General features: G+C 36.2%; 1 protein-coding gene across 4 annotated transcripts in view; it reads left to right on the top strand.

Annotated features, from left to right (window-relative positions):
* The window catches only part of ACBD6 (acyl-CoA binding domain containing 6), a 218,133-nt gene that overhangs the window by 97,992 nt on the left and 99,660 nt on the right, over window positions 1-20,481 (top strand). For 2 of the 4 annotated variants that reach the window (XM_032393233.1, XM_032393231.1), the window contains exon 7: window positions 9,841-9,925. Coding sequence is in view for 2 of the 4 variants with exons in the window: in XM_032393234.1 (XP_032249125.1) it covers window positions 9,841-9,930; window positions 18,701-18,718 (108 nt within the window). In the remaining 2 variants the exon portion in view is untranslated. Of the gene's footprint in view, window positions 1-9,840; window positions 9,931-18,700; window positions 19,052-20,481 lie in introns of those variants that run through there. The other 2 variants (XM_032393234.1, XM_032393230.1) reach the window with 2 other exon arrangements.

The raw sequence follows: 20,481 nt of genomic DNA, 5'->3' as shown, positions 1-20,481 counted from the left end.
TTACTTACTTTATACAGGATAAAGTAATAACTCCCTTGCTTATTTCTTCATCCTTAAGTCACTAATGTTATGGCTTAGTAACTCCGTGTGAAGAGATTTTTTTAAAGTAGTAAATTTAAAATGCTTCTCAATTCCCTGATAACTCAGCAACAGCGTTTCTCTTTACCTTAGATCTTAGCCAGTGAAAGAGATCGAATAGTTGCTGATTTAAATATGTATCACACATACTGGTATGTGGTATTCTCTTTAATGCTGGTAAATAAAGTATCCTACAGGGAGCCACTGCCTTCCCTGCTAGGCGCATCTTGGCACCTTAAACTGCCTCCTGGTCCTAATCCTGTCTTTACATTTTTGAAACAACATTGTCGGGTCACTATTGAGAGGGAGGTGTAAGTGGGAGGCCTTGTGTAGTTTCCGGTGCTGCAGGTAGCCAGCTGCTCTAGCAGTGGTAGCAGCAAAGGGTAGACGATAGGGATGACAGAGGGGACAGACACACGGAAGGTTATCGGTAGCTGAAGTCAGTCTCCACCATAATTGTCAATTTAAACCCAGTGTTTTTGCAGAGAGAAATTCAAGTCAGTCTGTTTGCAGTATTTCTTTTGCACAGGATAGCAAGATGACAACTCTCACAAATTTAAATATACTAACTTTGCTATGTTTTTGTCTACTGTACTTACGGTGTTCATTTTGTATGTGTTCTCAAAATACCATAAGAACATCAAGACTCATTTTATAATGCATTCATTTTTCATTTAATTTGTGGTATCAGGAGAAAATCTAGTTTTAAAAAAAATCTACAGGTATAAGGACAAGTAACTAAGGATATCAAAGCAGCATTTAAAATATTAAGACCTGCTCTGTATTTTCCATAAAGTATGAAAGTAATACCACTTAATAGGTTAGCTGCCACCCTGCACTTTCAGAGCACTTAAGAGTCATTCATCTGTCTGAGGTAGGACAGTATTTGCACTCGTGGTTAACAGATGAGAACTCTTTTTTACCCCCTGTGTTTTACTGTATTCGAATTCCAGAATTTATCCAGAGCTCTCCAAATAGTGCTTCTTAGTCTTCTTGTAGCCAAAGCTTCCTTTAAATAATGGCTTTCCCCCTAATCTCCTAAATACTTGTAGGATATTTTTTCAGGAGACTTGTTAAAACTAGAAACAAAGAATTGTCAGCTTTTGTGGTACAGTGAAAGTACATTTAACTTGAAAATTTGTAGGAGATTGTATCATTCATAGAAAATAAAGCAATTATATAAAAAATAGGTGAACTACTTTATGAATTTGGATAGTCTTTAAGAAACTTGTCGCTTTAATGTGTATCTACTTCATGGTTTTTCTTTTAGAGGAGAGATTATGAAATCCTGTATCTGAAATAATTTAATAATTGCATTGTATTGGTCGAGATATGTGTGTGGTTACCAAAGAGAAAAGGAAGAAAACACAGGTGTTTACTTCCTGATTTTGTCCTGAATGGTTATGAGGATAGCATCTCTGCAAATTACTGGTTATGTTATTACTTGAATTTATAATCTTAGAGCATGTTCACAGGAACTTTATAATTTGAAGTAAAAGGGGAAAGATTTATGCGATCTGAAGAGATCACATTCAGACACCTGGTTGTGCTGGTCTTTCTTCATTTAAGTATAGAACATTTTGAAAGCAAAATTCCAAAGCCTGATTTATTTTATCTTTGTTTATTTACAGGTATGTTTAATCTTGCTCTTGTTTTGGGCTTCTTAATACTGTGTGAAAATATTAATCATTAGGTGGTCTTAATGTAGATATCTTCAGCACTTCTACAGAAAGTCATTGTCAGAGAATTCATTCTAATTCAAGGTTAATTAGTGTACCATTAAAATAATGTGTTACAAAAATTAATTACATCACGGGTCAAAAAACATATTAAAAAGCGTAGTGTAAATGTCTGAGAGCACATCATCCTCCTTAAAACATTGCTGGACTAGTGCTACTGTTCTGGAAAATATATCTAAAGTGGAAATCACTACTGGGGTCCAGTCATAGGTGTTTCCCCTAAAGTAAATTTTTGGCACCACATATGGGAAATTTAAAATATAACTCCCATGAGACAGTAAAATGTGTTGCTTGTCTGCTTTCCCGTCGCAACGGCTAAGGATTTATATTTTAGCATTAGTCGATATAACCCTGTTGGGTTAAACCTAAGGAGAAATCAGGAACCTAGTTGAGAAGTAGAAATTATCTGTACATTTTGAAGTAAAAGTACTAGATATATTAATATTATGTTTTCTTACTTAACTATTAGGTACTTTGGTAGGTGCCCCATGTAAGTATATCACACGTCATTTTAACTGTGCAGTAATTCTTGTTAATAGTTTAACTTAACAGCCATAAAATATACACTTAAAATTAGAACGAAAAAAGATAGAGACTTTGAAATCCTGATTCTCTTAATGTAAAATCTGTGAAACAGTTAAATAGAACTATAGAATATTTTATACATTGGTATTTTCCCCAAGAGTCTTATTACAGTATCTGATTGTCCCTATGAAGGGTTTTGGAATTTGTGCCTTAGTAACAGCAGGTTAATACACATTAGAGCTATAGAAATTTTAACATGGGAAACTCTTTTCTCTACTAGACAATACATTTTTTACTTGGCTTTTAGAACTGTCTCCATTAAAAGATATTCTTAGTGGGCTCTGAACAAAATAGTTTTGCTGCTATAACAAATTGTGAAGAATTTGCCCACATTTTAAAATTTTCTGCTTTCCTTCCTCTTTGGATTTTGTGTAGGCCTGTAGGAAAACATATTCACAAGTAAATAAATTGAGCAAATGGAAGAAAAAGAGAAGAATAATTTGTACAGAAGAAGTTGTCTTTGTTTTTTTCTTGTTGTTTTCTTCAAGAATAAATCCTGGTTTAATTAGTCGAACTACTAGGTGCATGAAGAGAGTCTGAAAGATAAAGAGTATAAAGTGGGTTTAGAAAAGCTTTCTTGAAAAGTGCTTTTTACTTTAAAACCATCTTTGTCCCTGCTTATATTTTCTTAAATCTTTTCTAAAATAACATAAAGTAGGGATTTCAACTTAATGTAGAAAAACATTACATTTTTTAAAAATGACAACATCACTTCTACCCTCAGAAAGTAGGATTAAACTATATACCACTCATTTCTTCAGAAAAGCCCTTAGCCTCTGGGTTTTTTTTTATTCTTTGGACCAAGTGAGCTTCTTTAATTAACTAAATCAAGATTTTCTGAAAGTGGAGAATAAAATTAACATGTTGATAGTAACTGTGAGTCTTTGGTAGACAGTGGTTAAATGTTTCATATTTAGTACTTTGTCTCCTAACAATTAATCATCTATTCTGTTTTGCAAGTGCAACATTTGAAGATAGACACTAGCAGACTGTATTAGTGGTTTTTTTTAGATATTTCAGAGTGTAAATTTGGGATATTAATGGGCAATGCTTAGTTTCAAACTGACTAAATTTTCTTACATTGTAAGGAATATATGAGTTAATTTAGATATACTGATTGTAATTTCTACCTAAGTTTAAGTACTCATATTTTATCCATAAGATTTCTTTCACCAGAAGAAGTGAACATAATAATTTAAGAAAACTGTATTTTACATTTATAAAGTACTTTAAAATTAACAACGCATTATCTTATAGTTAATTCATTCAACAAATACTGTTGGTGTTACTGCTGTTAGTATTACCCTTTTCTTCACTCTATAGGTGAGGAAATGGATCAGGCTGAAGTAAGTCACTGGGCTTGTGCATAATGGATTCCAGAAGTAGAACTCAGGATTTCCAGTTGATTTAGAAAAGCCTACTGCCTTTCCCGTGGAGCATTTTCTATCAATTATTCTTAGAATGATTAACCTACAGTTTTACATATTACTTTGTCTTTCTTAAAACATTGTATCTTTTAGGACATACCTATTAATAATTACTTGAATGGCCTAAATGCTACAATCAAAAGATACAGGGTGGCAGAATGGATAAAAAAGACCCATCTATATGCTGCCTTCAAGAGACTCACCTCTGATCTAAAGACACAGACTGAATGTGAAGAGATGGAAAAACATTTACCATGCAAATAGAAGCAAGAAACAAGCTGGGGTAGCAATACTTATATCAGACAAAATAGACTTTAAAACAAACACTGTAGGGGCACCTGGATGGCTCAGATGTTTGAGCGTCTGCCTTTGGATCAGGTCATGATCTCCAGGTCCTGGAATCGAGCCCCATGTTGGGCTTCCAGCTCAGCGGGGAATCTGCTTCTCCCTCTCCCTCTGCCTCTTCCCCTGCTTGTGCTCTCTCTGTCTCTGTCTCTCTCTCTCTCAAATGAATAAATAAAATCTTTAAAAAAAAAGAAACACTGTAGCAAGAGACAAAGAAGGGCATTACATAATGATAAAGGGATCAATCCAACAAGAAGTTATAAGAATTGTAAATATCTTGCACCTAACATTGGAGCACCTAAATACATAAAGCAAATATTAATGGACATAAAGAGAGAAATTGATGGTAATACAGTAATAGTAGGGAATTTAACACCCCACTTACATGAGTGGATAGATTTAGGCAGAAAATCAATAAAGAAACAGTATCGTTGAATGACACATTATAACAGATAGGTATAACAGATATATATATAGAATGTTCCATCCAAAAACAACAGAATACACATTCTTTTCAAGTGCTCATCTAACATTCTCCAGAATAATCACGTTAGGCCACAAAACAAGTCTCAAATATTTTAAGAATATGAAATCGCACCATGCGTTTTTTTCTGATCACAACAGTATGAAACTAGAAATCAATTACAAGAAAAAAACTGTAAAAAACACAAACATGTGGAGGCTAAACAACATGATACTAAACAACCAGTGGGTCAGTGAAGAAGTCAAGGAAGAAATAAAAAACATGGAGACAAATGAAAATGAAAACACAAAGATCCAAAATCTTTGGGGTGCAGCAAAAGCAGTTCTTAGAAGGAAATGTATAGCAATACAGGCCTATTAGAAGGAAATGTATAGCAATACAGGAAATGTATAGCAATAAACAATCTAACCTTACACCTAAAAGAACTAGGAAAAGAACAAAACCCAAGGTGAGTAGAAGAAAGGAAATAATAAAGATCAGAGCATAAAGAAATGACATAAAGACTAAAAAAGAAAAACAAAAAAAATCAATGAAATCAGAAGGAGGTTCTTTGAGAAGATAAAATTGTTGAGAAGATAAAATTGATAACCCTTCGCCATACTCATGGGGTGGGGGGCAAAAAAGGACCCAAATAAATAAAGTCAGAAACAAAGGAGAAGTAACATCTGACACCACACAAATACAAAGCATTTTAAGAGACTAATATGAAAAATTATATGCCAACAAATTGGACAACCTAGAAAAAATGGATAAATTCCTAGAAACATACAGTCTTCTAAAACTAAATCAGGAAGAAATAGAAAATCTGAAAATCTTAGTAACAAAATTGAATTGGTAATCAAAAAACTACCAAAAAATAAAAGTCTAGGATCAGATGGATCCACAGGTGAATTCTATCAGACATTTAAGGAAGAGTTAATACCTATTGTCCTTAAACTATTCCAAAAAATAGAAGAGGAAGGAAAGCTTTCAAATACATTCTACGAAGCCGGCATTACCCTGATACCAAAATTGTGCACAGATACCACCAAAAAAGAAAACCACAGGTCAATATCCCTGATGAACATAGATGCAAAAATCCTCAACAAAATATTAGCAAACCGCATTCACAATACATTAAAAGGATCATTCACCCCCACCAAGTGGGATTTTTTCTGGGGATGCACGGATGGTTCAGTATTCACAAACCAATCAATGTGATATGCCACATCAACAAAATGAAGGATGAAAATCATATGATCATCTCAATAGATGCAGAAAAAGCATTTGACAAAATTTGACATCTGTTCATGATAGGAACTCAACAAAGTGGGTTTAGAGGAGAAAATACCTCAACATAATAAAAGCCATATATGAAACACCCACAGCTAACACCATACTCAATGGTGAAAAACAGAGCTTTTTCTCTAAGATCAGGAACAAGACAAAGATGTCCACTCTCACCACTTAATTCAGTATAGTACTGGAAGTCCTAGCAATAGCAATTACACAAGAAAAAGAAATAAAAGGCATCCATATTGGTAAGGAAGAGGTTAAACTGTCCCTCTTTGCAGATGACATGATACTATACATGGAAAACCCTAAAGGCTCCACCAGAAAACTACTAGCACTGATAAATGAATTCAGTCAAGTTGGAAGATACAAAATTAATACCCAGAAATCAGCATTTCTATATACTAATAACAAAATAACAGAGAAATTAAGAAAAAATTTCATTTACAATTGCACCAAAAATAGTAAAATACCTAGGACTAAACTTAACCAAGGAGGTGAAAGACCTGTTCTCTAAAAACTATAAAACATTGATGAAAGAAATTAAAGACAACACAAACAAATGGAAAGATAGTCCCTGCTCATGGATTGAAAGAACCAGTATTGTTAAAATGTTCATACCCAAAGCAATAAACAGATTCAGTGCAATCTCTATCAAAATACCAACAGCATTTTTCACAGAACAAGAACAAATAATCCTAAAATTTGGATGGAACCACAAAAGAGCCTGAATAGCCAAAGCAGTCTTGAGAAAGAAAAAGCTGCAAGTATCATAATTCCAGATTTCAAGGTAAGACTACAAAGCTGTAGTCATCAAAGCAGTATGGTGTTTGCACAAAATAGGCACATAGATGAATGGAACAGAGTAGAGAACCCAAATATAAACCCATGCTCATATGGTCAATTCATCTATGACAAAGACAAAAATCTACAATAGGGAAAAAATAGTTTCTTCAATAAATGGTGTTGAGAAAAGTAGACAGGTGCATGTAAAAGAGTGAAACTGGACCACTTTCTCACACCATCCACAAAAATAAACTCAAAATGGATTAAAGACCTAAATGTGAGACCTGAAACCATAAAAGTCCTAGAATAGACCACAGGTAGTAATTTCTCTGACATAGGCCATAGCAACATTTTTCTAGATACGTCTCCTAAGGCAAGGGAAACAAAAGCAAAAATAAACTATTGGGACTCTATCAAAATAAAAAGCTTTTACGCAGCGAAGGAAATCATTAGCAAAACAAAAAGGCAACCTACTGAATGGGAAAAGATATTTCCAAGTGATCTATCCAATGAGGGGTTAATATCCAAAATATATGAAGAGTTCATGTGCCTCAACACCAAAAAAAATAACCCAATTAAAAAGTGGGCAGAGGATCTGAATAGACATTTTTCCAAAGACATACAGATGGCCAATAGACACATGAAAAGATGCTCAACATCAGTAATCATCAGGAAAATGCAGAAAAAAACCACAGTGAGATATTACCTTATATCTGTCAGAATGGCTAAAATCAAAAACACAAGAAATAAGTGTTGTAGAGGATGTGGAGATAAAGGAGCCCTCCTGCATTGTTGGTGGGAACGTGAATTGGTGTAGCCACTGTGGAAAACAGTATGGAGGTTCCTCAAAATATTAAAAATAGAAATTCCAGGGGCGCCTGGGTGGCTCAGTCAGTTGAGTGTCTGCCTTTGGCTCAGGTCGTGATCCTGGGGTCCTGGGATTGAGCCCCACATTGGGCTCCCTGCTCAGCAGGGGAGTCTGCTTTTCTCTCTTCCTCTGCCCCTCACCCTGCTTGTGCACGTGCTCTCTCTCTCTCTCTCTCAAATAAATAAATAACATCTTTAAAAATATAGAAATACTATATGATCCCCCCCAAAATACTGTATGATCCAGTAATTTCACTACTGGGTATTTACCCAAAGAAAACAAAAACACTAATTTGAAAAGATAAATGCACCCCTATGTCTATTGCAGAATTACATACAGTAGCCAAGATGTGGAAGCAGCCTAAGTGTCCATTGATAGAAAAATGGTTAAAGAAGTTGTGATATATCTATATATGTACACAACACACACACACACGCATACAAATATTATGCTCTTGTAAAAAAGGATGAGAATGGCAAGCAATATGGATGGACCTAGAGGATGTTATGCTAAGTGAAATGAATCAGACTAATAAAGACAAATACCATATGATTTCACTCATGTGGAATCTAAAAAACAAAACAAATGAATAAACAAAAAGCAGAATCAGATCTATAAATACACAGAACAAACTGATGGTTGTCAGAGGGAAGGGGGCTGGGGCATGGGAAAAATGGGTGAAGGGAGAGTGGGAGATACAGACTTTTAGTTGTGGAATGAATAAATCACAGGAATAAAAGGCACAGCATAGGGAATATAGTTAGTGATACTGTAATAGAATTGTATGGTGACAAAAGCTTTTGCACAGCAAAAGAAACAGTAAACAAAACCAAAAGACAACCAACAGAATGGGAGAAGGTATTTGCAAATGACATATCATATGAAGGGCTAGTATCCAAAACCTATAAAGAACTTCTTAAACTCAGCACCCAAAGAACAAATGATCCAATCAAGAAATGGGCAGAAGACATGAACAGACATTTTTCCAAAGAAGACATCCAAATGGCCAACAGACACATGAAAAAGTGCTCAACATCGCTCGGCATCAGGGAAATCCAAATCAAAACCTCAATGAGGTATCACCTCACACCAGTCAGAATGGCTAAAATTAACAAGTCAGGAAACAACAGATGTTGGCGGGGATGCGGTGAAAGGGGAACCCGCCTACACTGTTGGTGGGAATGCAAGCTGGTGCAGCCACTCTGGAAAACAGTATGGAGGTTCCTCAAAAAGTTGAAAATAGAGCTACCATACGATCCAGCAATTGCACTACTGGGTATTTACTCCAAAGATACAAATGTAGGGATGCGATGGGGTACGTGCACCCCGATGTTTATAGCAGCAATGTCCACAATAGCCAAACTGTGGAAAGAGCCAAGATGTCCATCGACAGATGAATGGATAAAGAAGAAGTGGTGTATATATATATATACAATGGAATATTATGCAGCCATCAAAAGGAATGAACTCTTGCCATTTGCAACAACGTGGATGGAACTGGAGGGTGTTATGCTGAGTGAAATAAGTCAATCAGAGAAAGACATGTATCATATGACCTCACTGATATGAGGAATTCTTAATCTCAGGAAACAAACTGAGGGTTGCTGGAGTGGTGGGGGGTGGGAGGGATGGGGTGGCTGGGTGGTAGACATTGGGGAGGGTATGTGCTATGGTGAGCACTGTGAATTGTGCAAGACTGTTGAATCACAGATCTGTACCTCTGAAACAAATAATACAATATATGTTAAAAAAAAAAAAAAGAAGAGGAAGATAGCAGGAGGGGAAGAATGAAGGGGGGGAAATCGGAGGGGGAGATGAACCATGAGAGACGATGGACTCTGAAAAACAAACTGAGGGTTCTAGAGGGGTGGGGGTGGGAGGATGGCTTAGCCTGGTGATGGGTATTAAAGAGGGCACGTTCTGCATGGAGCACTGGGTGTTATACGCAAACAATGAATCATGGAACACTACATCAAAAACTAATGATGTAATGTATGGTGATTAACATAACAATAAAAAAATTTTAAAAAGAGAATTGTATGGTGACAGATGGCAGCTACACTTGTGAGCATAGCATAACATATAGAGAAGTTGAATCACTGTGTTGTACACCTGAAACTAATGTAACATTGTATGTCAACTATACTCGGATAAAAATAATAATAAAATATATACACGATTCTCAACGAAAAAAGTATGTTTTACCTGGCCTCATAACTGGAACAACAAATTCATTTCTTTTTTGTGTGTTTTTAGGGAAGAGCTCTACTCCATTGGGCATGTGATCGAGGACATAAAGAACTAGTTACAGTCCTGCTACAATATAGAGCTGATATTAACTGTCAGGTAAGACTGATAGGGAGCTTTTTTTAAAAAATCGAGGTAAAATTCGCACAACATAAAATTCACCATATTAACCACTTTAAAGTGTAAAGTTCATTGGCATTCATACACTTAACAGTGTTGTGTGACTGTTGCTACTTTCTTGTTTCACATTTTCGTTACCCCAAAAGGAAACCTCGTACTTGCTAAGCAGTCACGCCCTGTTTCCCCCTCATCACAGACTTGGCAACAACTAATCCGCTTTCTGTTTCAATGGATTTGCCTACTCTGGATATTTCATATAAATGGAATCATAATCAATGGCTTCTTTCACTTGGCATAATGTTTTCAAGGTTCATCATGTAGCATGTAACAGTACTTCATTTTTTTTTATGGCTAAATATTGTACCATTGTACGGCATACCACATGTTGTTTATCATTTCGTCAGTTGATGGACAGTTGGGTTATTTCCATTTTTTGGCAGTTGTGAATAATTGCTGTGAGCAATTCATGTATGTGTTTTTGAATGCTTCTTTTCAGTTCTTTTGGTTCTGTACCTAAGAGTAGGATTTCGGAGTTGTATGGTAATTTGATGTTTTTGAGGAACCTCCAAACTATTTCCACAGGAATCACACCATTTTACATTCCTACCAGCAATGCATGAGGGTTCTAATTTCTCCACTGCTTTGCCAACACTTATTTTCTTTTTTAGTAACCATTATACTGGGGGCAAAGTGATATCAGATCTTGCTTGATTTTGATTTGTATTTCTTTAACAACTGGTGATACTGATATCTTTTCATGTACTTGTTAACAAAGTCTGAATCTCCTTTGGAGAAATGTCTATTCAAGTCTTTCACCCCTTTTTAAATTGAGTTGTCTTTTTGTTGTTAAGATTTGAGAGTTCTTTATATATTCTGGGTAGTAGACCACTGTCACACACATGATTTGCAGGTATCTTCTTCCTTTCTATGGGTTCTTTTCACTTTTTGATAGTGTCTTTTGGTGCACAGGTTTTAATTTTGATGTAAGTTCAATTTATCTATTTTTTCTTTTGGTTGTGCTCTTGGTGTCATACTTAAGAAACCATTGCCAAATATAAGGTCATTAAGATTTACCCTTATGTTTTCTTTCCTTTTTGTTTTTAGTGTAGCAAAATATACATAACATAAAATTTACCATTTTAACCATTTTTAAGTGTGCAGTTCTGTGGCATTAAGTACATTCAAATTGTTCAACCATCACCACCATTCACCTCTAGAACTTTTTCTTCTTCTCCAACTGAAATTCTGAATCCTTAACTAACTACCCATTTCCCTAGCTCCTAACAACCACAATTCTACTTTCTACCTTCATGAATTTGACTATTCAAAGTATCTCATATAAGTGGAATTTTATAATATTTATCCTTTTTTGACTGACTCATTTCACTTAACAATATTTTCAAGGATCCTCCATGTTGGTAGCATGTGTCAGAATTTCCTTCCTTTTTAGGGGCACCTGGGTGGCTCATTCGGTTAAGTGTCTGCCTTTGGCACAGAGTCTGATCCCAGGGTCCTGGAATCGAGCCCCATGTCTGGCTCCCTGCTCAGCGGGGAGTCTGCTTCTCCCTCTCCTTCGGCTCCTCCCCCACTCTTGCTCTCTCTCACTTACTCCTCTCTCTCAAATAAATTAAAAATTAAAAAAATAAAAAGAATTTCCTTCCTTTTTAAAACTAGGTAATATATCAGTGTATGTATATACCACATTTTGTTTATCCAAATATCCATCTATGGACACTTGGGTTGCTTTCCCCTTTTCACTATTGTGATGAATCCTCCTATGAGCATAGGAAACAAATGTTTATTTGAGTCCTTGCTTTCACTTCTTTTGAGTATATACCCAGAAGTGGAATTGCTTGAGCATATGGTAATTCTTTGTGGAATATTTTGAGGAGTCACCATACCATTTTCCACAGTGGCTACACCATTATACATCCCCATCAGCCATACACAAGTGTTCCAGTTTCTTCACATCTTTACCAACACTTGTTATTTTCTGTATGTGTGATAATAGGGATCTTACTGAGTGTGAAGTGGTATCTCATTGTGGTTTTTTTTTTTTAAAGATTTTATTTATTTATTTGAGAGCGAGCGAGAGAGAGAATGAGAGAGAGAACACGAGAGGGGGTAGGGTCAGAGGGAGAAGCAGACTCCCCGCTGAGCAGGGAGCCCGATGTGGGACGCGATCCCGGGACTCCAGGACCATGACCTGAGCCGAAGGCAGTTGCTTAACCAACTGAGCCACCCAGGCGCCCCTCATTGTGGTTTTAATACGCATTTCCCTAATGATTTGTGATGTTGAACATCTTTTCATTCGATTATCGGCCCTTTGTATATCTTCTTTGTTTGTGTCCTTTGCGCATTTTTAAATTGAGTTGTTTGTATTTTTAAGTTAAGTTGTAGGAATTCCTTATATATTCTGGATGTCAAAACCTTGTCAGATACATGATTTGCAAATATTTTCTCCCATTCTGTGAATTGTCTTTCACTCTGTTGATAGTGTCCTTTGATGCACAACAGTTTTAAATTTTGATGAAGTCTGCCTGACCTATTTTTTTCTTTTGTTGCCTGTGCTTTTAGTAGCATATACAAGAAATCATTGCCAAATTCAATATTTTGAAGCTTTTTCCCTATGTTTAATAGTTTTATAATTTTAGATCATATGTTTAGGTCTTTGACCCATTTTGAGTTAGTTTTTGTATATGGGCTAAGGTAGGGGTCCAACTTCATTTTTTTGCACGTGGATAGTCTGTTTTCTCAGCATCATTTGTTGAAATGTCTTTTCCCCATTGAATGGTCTTGGAACCCTTGTCAAAAATCATTTGATCATATATATGAGGGTTTAGGCTTTATATCTATTCCATTGGTCTATATTTCTGTCTTTGTGCCCTTACCACACTGGTTTGATTACCGTAGCTTTGTAGTAAAATTTGAAACCAGGAACTGTGACACCTCCAACTTTCTTTGTCTTTTTTTTTTTTTAATTTAATTTAATTTATTTATTTAAGTAATGTCTACACCCAGTGTGGGGCTCAAACTCACAACCCCGAGATTAAGAGTCACATGCTCCTCTGACTGAGCCAGCCAGATGCCATACAACTTTGTTTTACTTTTTCAAGATTGTTTTGGCTATTCTGGGTTGCTTAATAAGATGGATTTTTTTTTTATTTTTGCAAAAAATGTCATTGGGATTTTGATAGGGGTTGCATTGAATTTGTAGATCACTTAGGGGGGTATTGGCATCTTAACAATGTTATATCTTCCAGTCTATGGGTTGTTTTTCCATTTATTGGTTTCTCTAATTTCTTTAGGCAGCATTTTGTGGTTTTCAGTGTATAGTTCTTTCACCTCCTTGGTTAAGTTTATTCCTAAGTATTTTATTCTTTTTGACGCTATTGTAAATGAAATTGTTTTCTAAATTTCCTTTTTGGATTGTTCATTGTTAGTGTTCAGAAACACAGCTGATTTTTGCATGTTGATTTTGTATCCTACAACTTTGCTGAATTCGTTTATTAGTTCTTACAGCTTTTGTGGAATCTTTGGTGTTTTTTTACATATAAGATCATGTTTTTTGTCTATAAACAGAGATAATTTTCCTTCTTCCTTTACAATTTGGATTCCTTCTCTTTTTCTTTTCTTTTTTTTTTTTAAGTAATCTGTACACTCAGTGTGAGGCTCAAACTCATGACCCCAAATCAAGAGTCACATTCTCTACTGACTGAGCCAGTCAGGTGCCCCAGGATTCCTTTTATTTTTCTTGCTTACTTGCTCTGACTAGGCCTTCTAGTCCTATGTCAAACAGAAGTAATATAAATGGGTATCCTTGTCTTGTTCTAGGTGTTTACTTTTTAATTTAGTATATTAGATATAAAATGCTTTTCTTTACATAACATTGATTACCATATATATCCATTCCAGTCTAGCCCTTTAGGCCTTTGGGATCATCCTGGCTTTTTTCATTAAACCTGAAGTTTTTAGTTCTAACTACACTCACCACTTCACTCTAAATTTCTTATTTGACCTAAAAGAAATCTCTAGTTTCTTTACTGATCTGCCTTCTCCCATTTCAGCTCATTTTATCCATTCTCATGCTATTATAGTCATCCTCATCTCTATTCTGTCTGTTTCAACTGTTAAAGCCACATGGGAAAAGCCTAATTCTGATTAATCCAATTACCTGCCTTTTACACATGTACACCTAGTCTCTGGGCAAGCTAGAAAAAAAATTATACAACTCTGATATTATCATAAATTATGGTATCCATCTTTAATTTTGCCTGAAGAGTCTTATAGTCCTTTTCATTCTCAGATTCTCTCATTTCACAGAGAATAAGAGGAAGCTTTATCACCAACCCAGATCTCAGCCAGTAGGTCTAAAAACATATATCTCTTCTTGGCTCTCCCTCAGACACTTCAGAGTCACAATATCCTACACTGGACCTACCATCTCTCAACAACTGCCACTACCCCTCACTGTGGTTGGCACCATCATCCAACCAGTTTTCCAGGATCATCCTTGATTCTTCTCTCATTTTCATACCCATTCAAGTCCTGTCGGTTCTGCCTTCTAAGTATATCTCCACATCTACCCACTTCTCTCTCTTTTTTAAAAAGATTTTATTTATTTATTTGACACAGAGAGACACAGTGAGAGAGGGAACACAAGCAGGGGGAGTGGGAGAGGGAGAAGCAGGCTTCCCGCGGAGCGAGGAGCCCGATGTGGGGCTCGATCCCAGGACCCTGGGATCATGACCTGAGCCGAAGGCAGACGCTTAACGACTGAGCCACTCAGGCGCCCCTCTACTCACTTCTCTATTTCAACATTTCTAGTACACTAGTTCAGGCTTCTTAAATTATTTCAGCAGCTCTGAACTATATTTCTGCTTCTAATCTTGATATCCTTCAGTATATTTTCCATTTTTCATCTGGAGAATCTTTCTAAAATGCTAATTTGCAACTGTTTTCTTGTTTACTTTTATTTTTCTAAGGCAAAATCGAAATTTCATGTGCCCTGGAAAGCCCTTCATGATCTTACATCTCCACTTATTTCTCAGCATGCTCCTTGCTTATGCCCCATCCCTGGTGTGCTAAGCTTCATTTCTTTGAAGGACTTGACATGCTGCTCACCTCTTGGCCTTTATATATGCTATTTTCTCTCTCCTTCATTCTCCTTCCTATGCCTCAGCCTACACATTACTTGCTCCAGGAAGCCTTCCTTCACTCAGCCACTTAGACACACTCAGTAGTTTATAGCTCCCTGTTCTTAAGCTCATCAAAGAGTTATTACAGTACAATCACTTTGTATTGTAATTGGCTGATTACATGTCTGTACTGTCAACACTACCATATACAGGTACTAGAGTCTGGTTGTATCACCAGTGCCTCGCATAATATCTGACATACAGTAGATGCTCAGTGATTATTGAATAAAGTAATACTGGCTTATAAAGAAGTTGACAAAATGTTAGAAAAATAGAACATGAATACCAGAAAGGACCTAAGCATTTACCAGAACTTTTTGGGTGTCCTTGTTGCTTTATCAGAAGAAATACTTCTTTCCCATTAGACGTGTATGCATTCTTCTTGGGCCAGTTCCCTAGCTTTGAGCCTGCTGCCATAATTTGCCTTGAAATATATATATATTTCATTTATTTTTTTTTTTAGTAGGTACTATGTATATTTAAAAAAAAAACAAAAAACCTCGGGTCACCTGGGTGGCTCAGTCAGTTAAGCGTCTGCCTTTGGCTCAGGTCATGATCCCAGGGTCCTGGGATCGAGCCCCGCATTGGGCTCCCTGCTCAACGGGGAGCCTGCTTCTCCCTCTCCCTTTCCCTTTGCCTGCTGCTCCCACTGCTTGTGCTCTCTCTCTCTCTGTCAAATAAATAAATAAAATCTTAAAAGAAAAAAACCCTCAAAAAACGCAAAAGACTCATTTTTAAAAACTCTTCCTCCCATCGTTGTTTCCCAGCCACCCAGTTCCCTCTTCTGGAGACATATCTATTACTAGTTTTATATATATCCATGCAGGATATGTTATATATATATATAAGCGTGTATGTAGCAAACTACACACACTTGCTTTCTTTATCTTAGAGATTGTTCTATATCAGTATTGATAGTGCTGCCTTACTTTTTTTAATGTCTGCATAATATTCCTTTATAGAGATGTATCATAATTTATTTAACTGGTACCATATAAATGGACCAATGTGTTGAGCATCCTTTCCTGTAACCAAGAACCATTTGTATTTCATTTTCTGTGAAATATCTGCTCATATGCTTTGCTCAGTTTCCCATTAGATTGATGTTTTCTTCTTCATTTAGAGGAACTTTTTTTTTTTAAAGATTTTATTTATTTGTCGGAGAGAGAGAGAGAGAGCAAGTGAGCACAAGCAGAGGGAGAAGCAGGCTTCCCGCTGAGCAGGGAGCCCAATGTGGGACTCGATCCCAGGACCCCGGGATCACGACCCAAGCCGAAGGCAGACGCTTAACCAACTGAGCCACCCAGGCGTCCCTAGAGGAACTTTTTATATATTAAGGAAAATTAGCACTTTGTGATAAAAATATTAAAATTTTTCGCCATGTTTCCTTCTCGTACTTTCATCATTTCATGGTTTCCTTGATCCATCCAGAATTAATTTGTGTCGCATGTATGTAATAGAGATTTTATTTTTGTCCAGATGGTGCCAATTTTATTTTTGTGTAGATGATTAATCATTTGTTCAGTGATGTTTATTGAATAATCTTTCCTCTATTGATTTGAAGTATCTTTCTTTTTTCCATATTCTCACTTCCTCTGTATTATTTCAGGGTATTTCTGGGGCTGTTTCCTATCCCATTGCTCTGTTTTTCCATTCATGTACTTGTGCTATGATGTTTTAAGGATTATAGCTTCAAAATATTTTTTAATATCTTGTAGGATAGGTTCTTCACTACTTACTGAAATTCTCCTGTGATTTTTACTTGTTTATTTTTCTTTATGAACTTTTAAATCATGTTTCCATCCCTTGCTTCCCCTATCCACTACCATAAAGTTAAGTAAGTTAAAAAACAAAACAACAAAGTATTGGTGCACTCATGTCTTTTCTTTGGTTTGCATAGTTAGGGGGTATTTTGGAGGGAAATGTTCTCAAGTTAGGAATAGCCTGAGGTTTTTGTCTATGTTTTTCTTGTATTATGTTTGGTTAATATAAGACAAACAATCCAAAAACTGCCTTATGTGGCCTTACGGAATACTCTTTACAGAACACCAGTTTTAATGCAAAATAAAAGTTTCATGTAGGTTTTTGGATGGATCATTTAGGACTATGTGCAGCCAATTTTTTCCTTGACATCTTTGTATTCACAGAACTACTTTATATTGCCCCTAGCCTCGATTTTCCTTTGTTATTGACAATCCTAATCCATACAATTTGGCTTCAGTTAAGGGAATGCTCTTGGCTTTGTCGGTTTGGATTGCTAACATGCTTCCAAGTCACAGGGCTTTTGGAGATTAGCTCTCAGAATAGCTTTCCCCTTGTAATTTCTTCTTTGGTTTCGTTATTGAAAACTCTTCAAATATAGACAATACAAACATAATAAATGGAAGGAAGGGTTCATCTCCCTCATGATTCAATCTTTCTTAAACAACATTATTATTGACTGGCCTATTGGTTGCCAAAAAGGAAAATCAATTTTATTAGAAGTATTTGCTTGGCCACAGATCGTGGTACTAACCCAGCAGAGACAGGCTGATGTTATCAACTATCTGAAGACTAATTTTTACCATTAGCCTGAAACAGAGTCGTAATTAGAGATATGTCAAAGTCTACTCTGTGTTTTTCTGTCATTTTTACCTGTCAGTATATCTCATATGTACTTTTATTGCACTGCAGTTTCTATATTCTGTGACTGATGGAATTGGAACTTTTTATTTTATTTCTAAGAAAGATCCTTTATAGATTTCATTTGTTATCTAGCAGTATTATGGATACACTTTTGTCTCTTCCACTGCTTGGTATTGATTTTTAGTTCAACTCTGGAACTTAGGTTCTTAACCATATTTGAAATTAGGATATGGGTTAAATATACACACATACACCCCACAGACCTCTTGAGTAATTTTGATCTTTCAAACCCTGGAGAAAGATTAAAACTACTCCCAACGCACACTGGAGGTATTTGAATGCTGAAGATTTATTACTAGGTTTTCTAAGATTTACTGTAAAGTAATATTAAGGAACTCAGCAGGGCTGAGGGAGAAGTGGGAGCATCTGTGGTGTTAGGTGTTTACACTGTGTAGTAGGTGTTAATGCAGTTCAAGTGGAAAATATTTTGTTTGAGTGGCACCGAAATATTTAAGACTTGGTGATTTATAAATTACATAAACTTGTGGTTTACATAATGGCAGAGAGCACCATGCCCTCTCCGTGAATGCCTTGGTGTCTATGTGTTGTAAAAGATTTCAAAAACATGAGATGTTAACTAAACTTACTGTGGTGATCATTTCACAGTGTATATAAATATTGAATCATTATGTTGTATACCTGAAACTAATATAATGTTGAATGTCAGTTACATCTCAGTTAAAAAAAAGGATATGTGGAATGAACGAATAAATGAATGACTCTGAAAAAAAAAGAAATTCTATCTCTGTATGTAGTTTTATGAAATAAATAGAAAATGTATTTTTTTTTAAAGTATAGGAATAATGACAAGTCTAGATTTCACCAGGGTGTTGTGGGGCTTAACTTAATGACCTCTCTACCTCAAGCTGTCTTGCTGCTCCTGACCAAGTCTACTCCTCCTCCCCAAGTCCACCAAGAATATTGCTGCCAGCAGAGACTTCTTGAGACTGCTGTTTATTATGTCACTGACCTGGTCAAAACTCTCTAAGACTGCACTCCCCATAGGACAAATTCCAAACTCTCTAGATTTGAATTCAGAGTTCCTCATTATCTGAAAAAAGACAAAAAACAAACAAAGTCATGAGAAAAGTACAAAACAGTAAGTAAAACCATCTATAATTATGTGTGTGGGTTGGGGGAGGGGTAAGATATAAAACAGTTTTTTAGTGTTTACTGTGTACCAAGCATTTTATATATATTATCTCTTTTAGTCATCACATCAGTGCTATAATGTAGGTGTTATCTGCATTTTATTGGTGAAGAAACAGGAGGTTGGGAAGTCCTAGAGCTAGTAAGTGATAAAGTTTAGATTTGAACATGTCATTCTGACTCTAAATAAAGCCCAAACTCTTAACTGCTCCACTGTAAAATTTGGGTACATTTTATTCTCATCTTTATTTTCTCTACTTACACGTATATAACATATTTTAAAGATACTTGGTATAGGGGCGCCTGGCTGGCTCAGTGGTAGAACATGCAACTCTTGATCTTGGGGTCATGAGTTTGAGCCTCATGTTGGGTGTAAATTTTACTTAAAAAAATAAAAAATAAATAAAAATTGAAATAAAAAAAGATATTTGGTACGATAGTACTAGAGTAGTTTTTCTTTATTATTTAAAAGAATTGACATATAAAATACATTTAGTGAGATACATATAGTACAAAAATCTTAAGGACACAACTTAATACACACACGCATACCTGTGCAACTACCATCTGTATTAAAGGAGAACATTTCCAAAACCCCAATAGGTTTGTTTCCTTAAGGAGCTTCCTATCAATATCGATCTTCCCACTCCCACTCTGAGGGAACTATTATTCTGACTTTTTTTTTTTAATTATGTTGTGTTAATCACCATACATTTCATCATTAGTTTTTGATGTAGTGTTCCATGATTCATTGTTTGTGCATAACACCCAGTGCTCCATGCAGAATGTGCCCTCTTTAATACCCATCACCAGGCTAACCCATCCTCCCACCCCCCTCCCCTCTAGAACCCTCAGTTTGTTTTTCAGAGTCCATCGTCTCTCATGGTTTGTCTCCCCCTCCGATTTCCCCCCCTTCATTCTTCCCCTCCTGATATCTTCTTCTTCTTTTTTTTTTTTTTAACATATATTGTATTATTTGTTTCAGAGGTACAGATCTGAGATTCAACAGTCTTGCACAATTCACAGCGCTTACCAGAACACATACCCTCCCCAGTGTCTATCACCCAGCCACCCCATCCCTCCCACCCCCCCCCCCACTCCAGCAACCCTCAGTTTGTTTCCTGAGATTAAGAATTCCTCATATCAGTGAGGTCAAATGATACATGTCTTTCTCTGATTGACTTATTTCACTCAGCATAATACCCTCCAGTTCCATCCACGTTGTTGCAAATGGCAAGATCTCATTCCTTTTGATGGCTGCATAATATTCCATTGTATCTATATACCACATCTTCTTTATCCATTCATCTGTTGATGGACATCTTGGCTCTTTCCACAGTTTGGCTATTGTGGACATTGCTGCTATAAACATCGGGGTGCACGTACCCCATCGCATCCCTACATTTGTATCTTTGGGGTAAATACCCAGTAGTGCAATTGCTGGATCGTAGGGTAGCTCTATTTTCAACTTTTTGAGGAACCTCCATACTGTTTTCCA

This window comes from Phoca vitulina, unplaced genomic scaffold, assembly GCF_004348235.1.
Source record: "Phoca vitulina isolate PV1807 unplaced genomic scaffold, GSC_HSeal_1.0 scaffold71, whole genome shotgun sequence".
Classification (NCBI taxonomy): Eukaryota; Metazoa; Chordata; class Mammalia; order Carnivora; family Phocidae; genus Phoca; species Phoca vitulina.
This window is presented reverse-complemented; position numbering and strand designations above follow the sequence as displayed.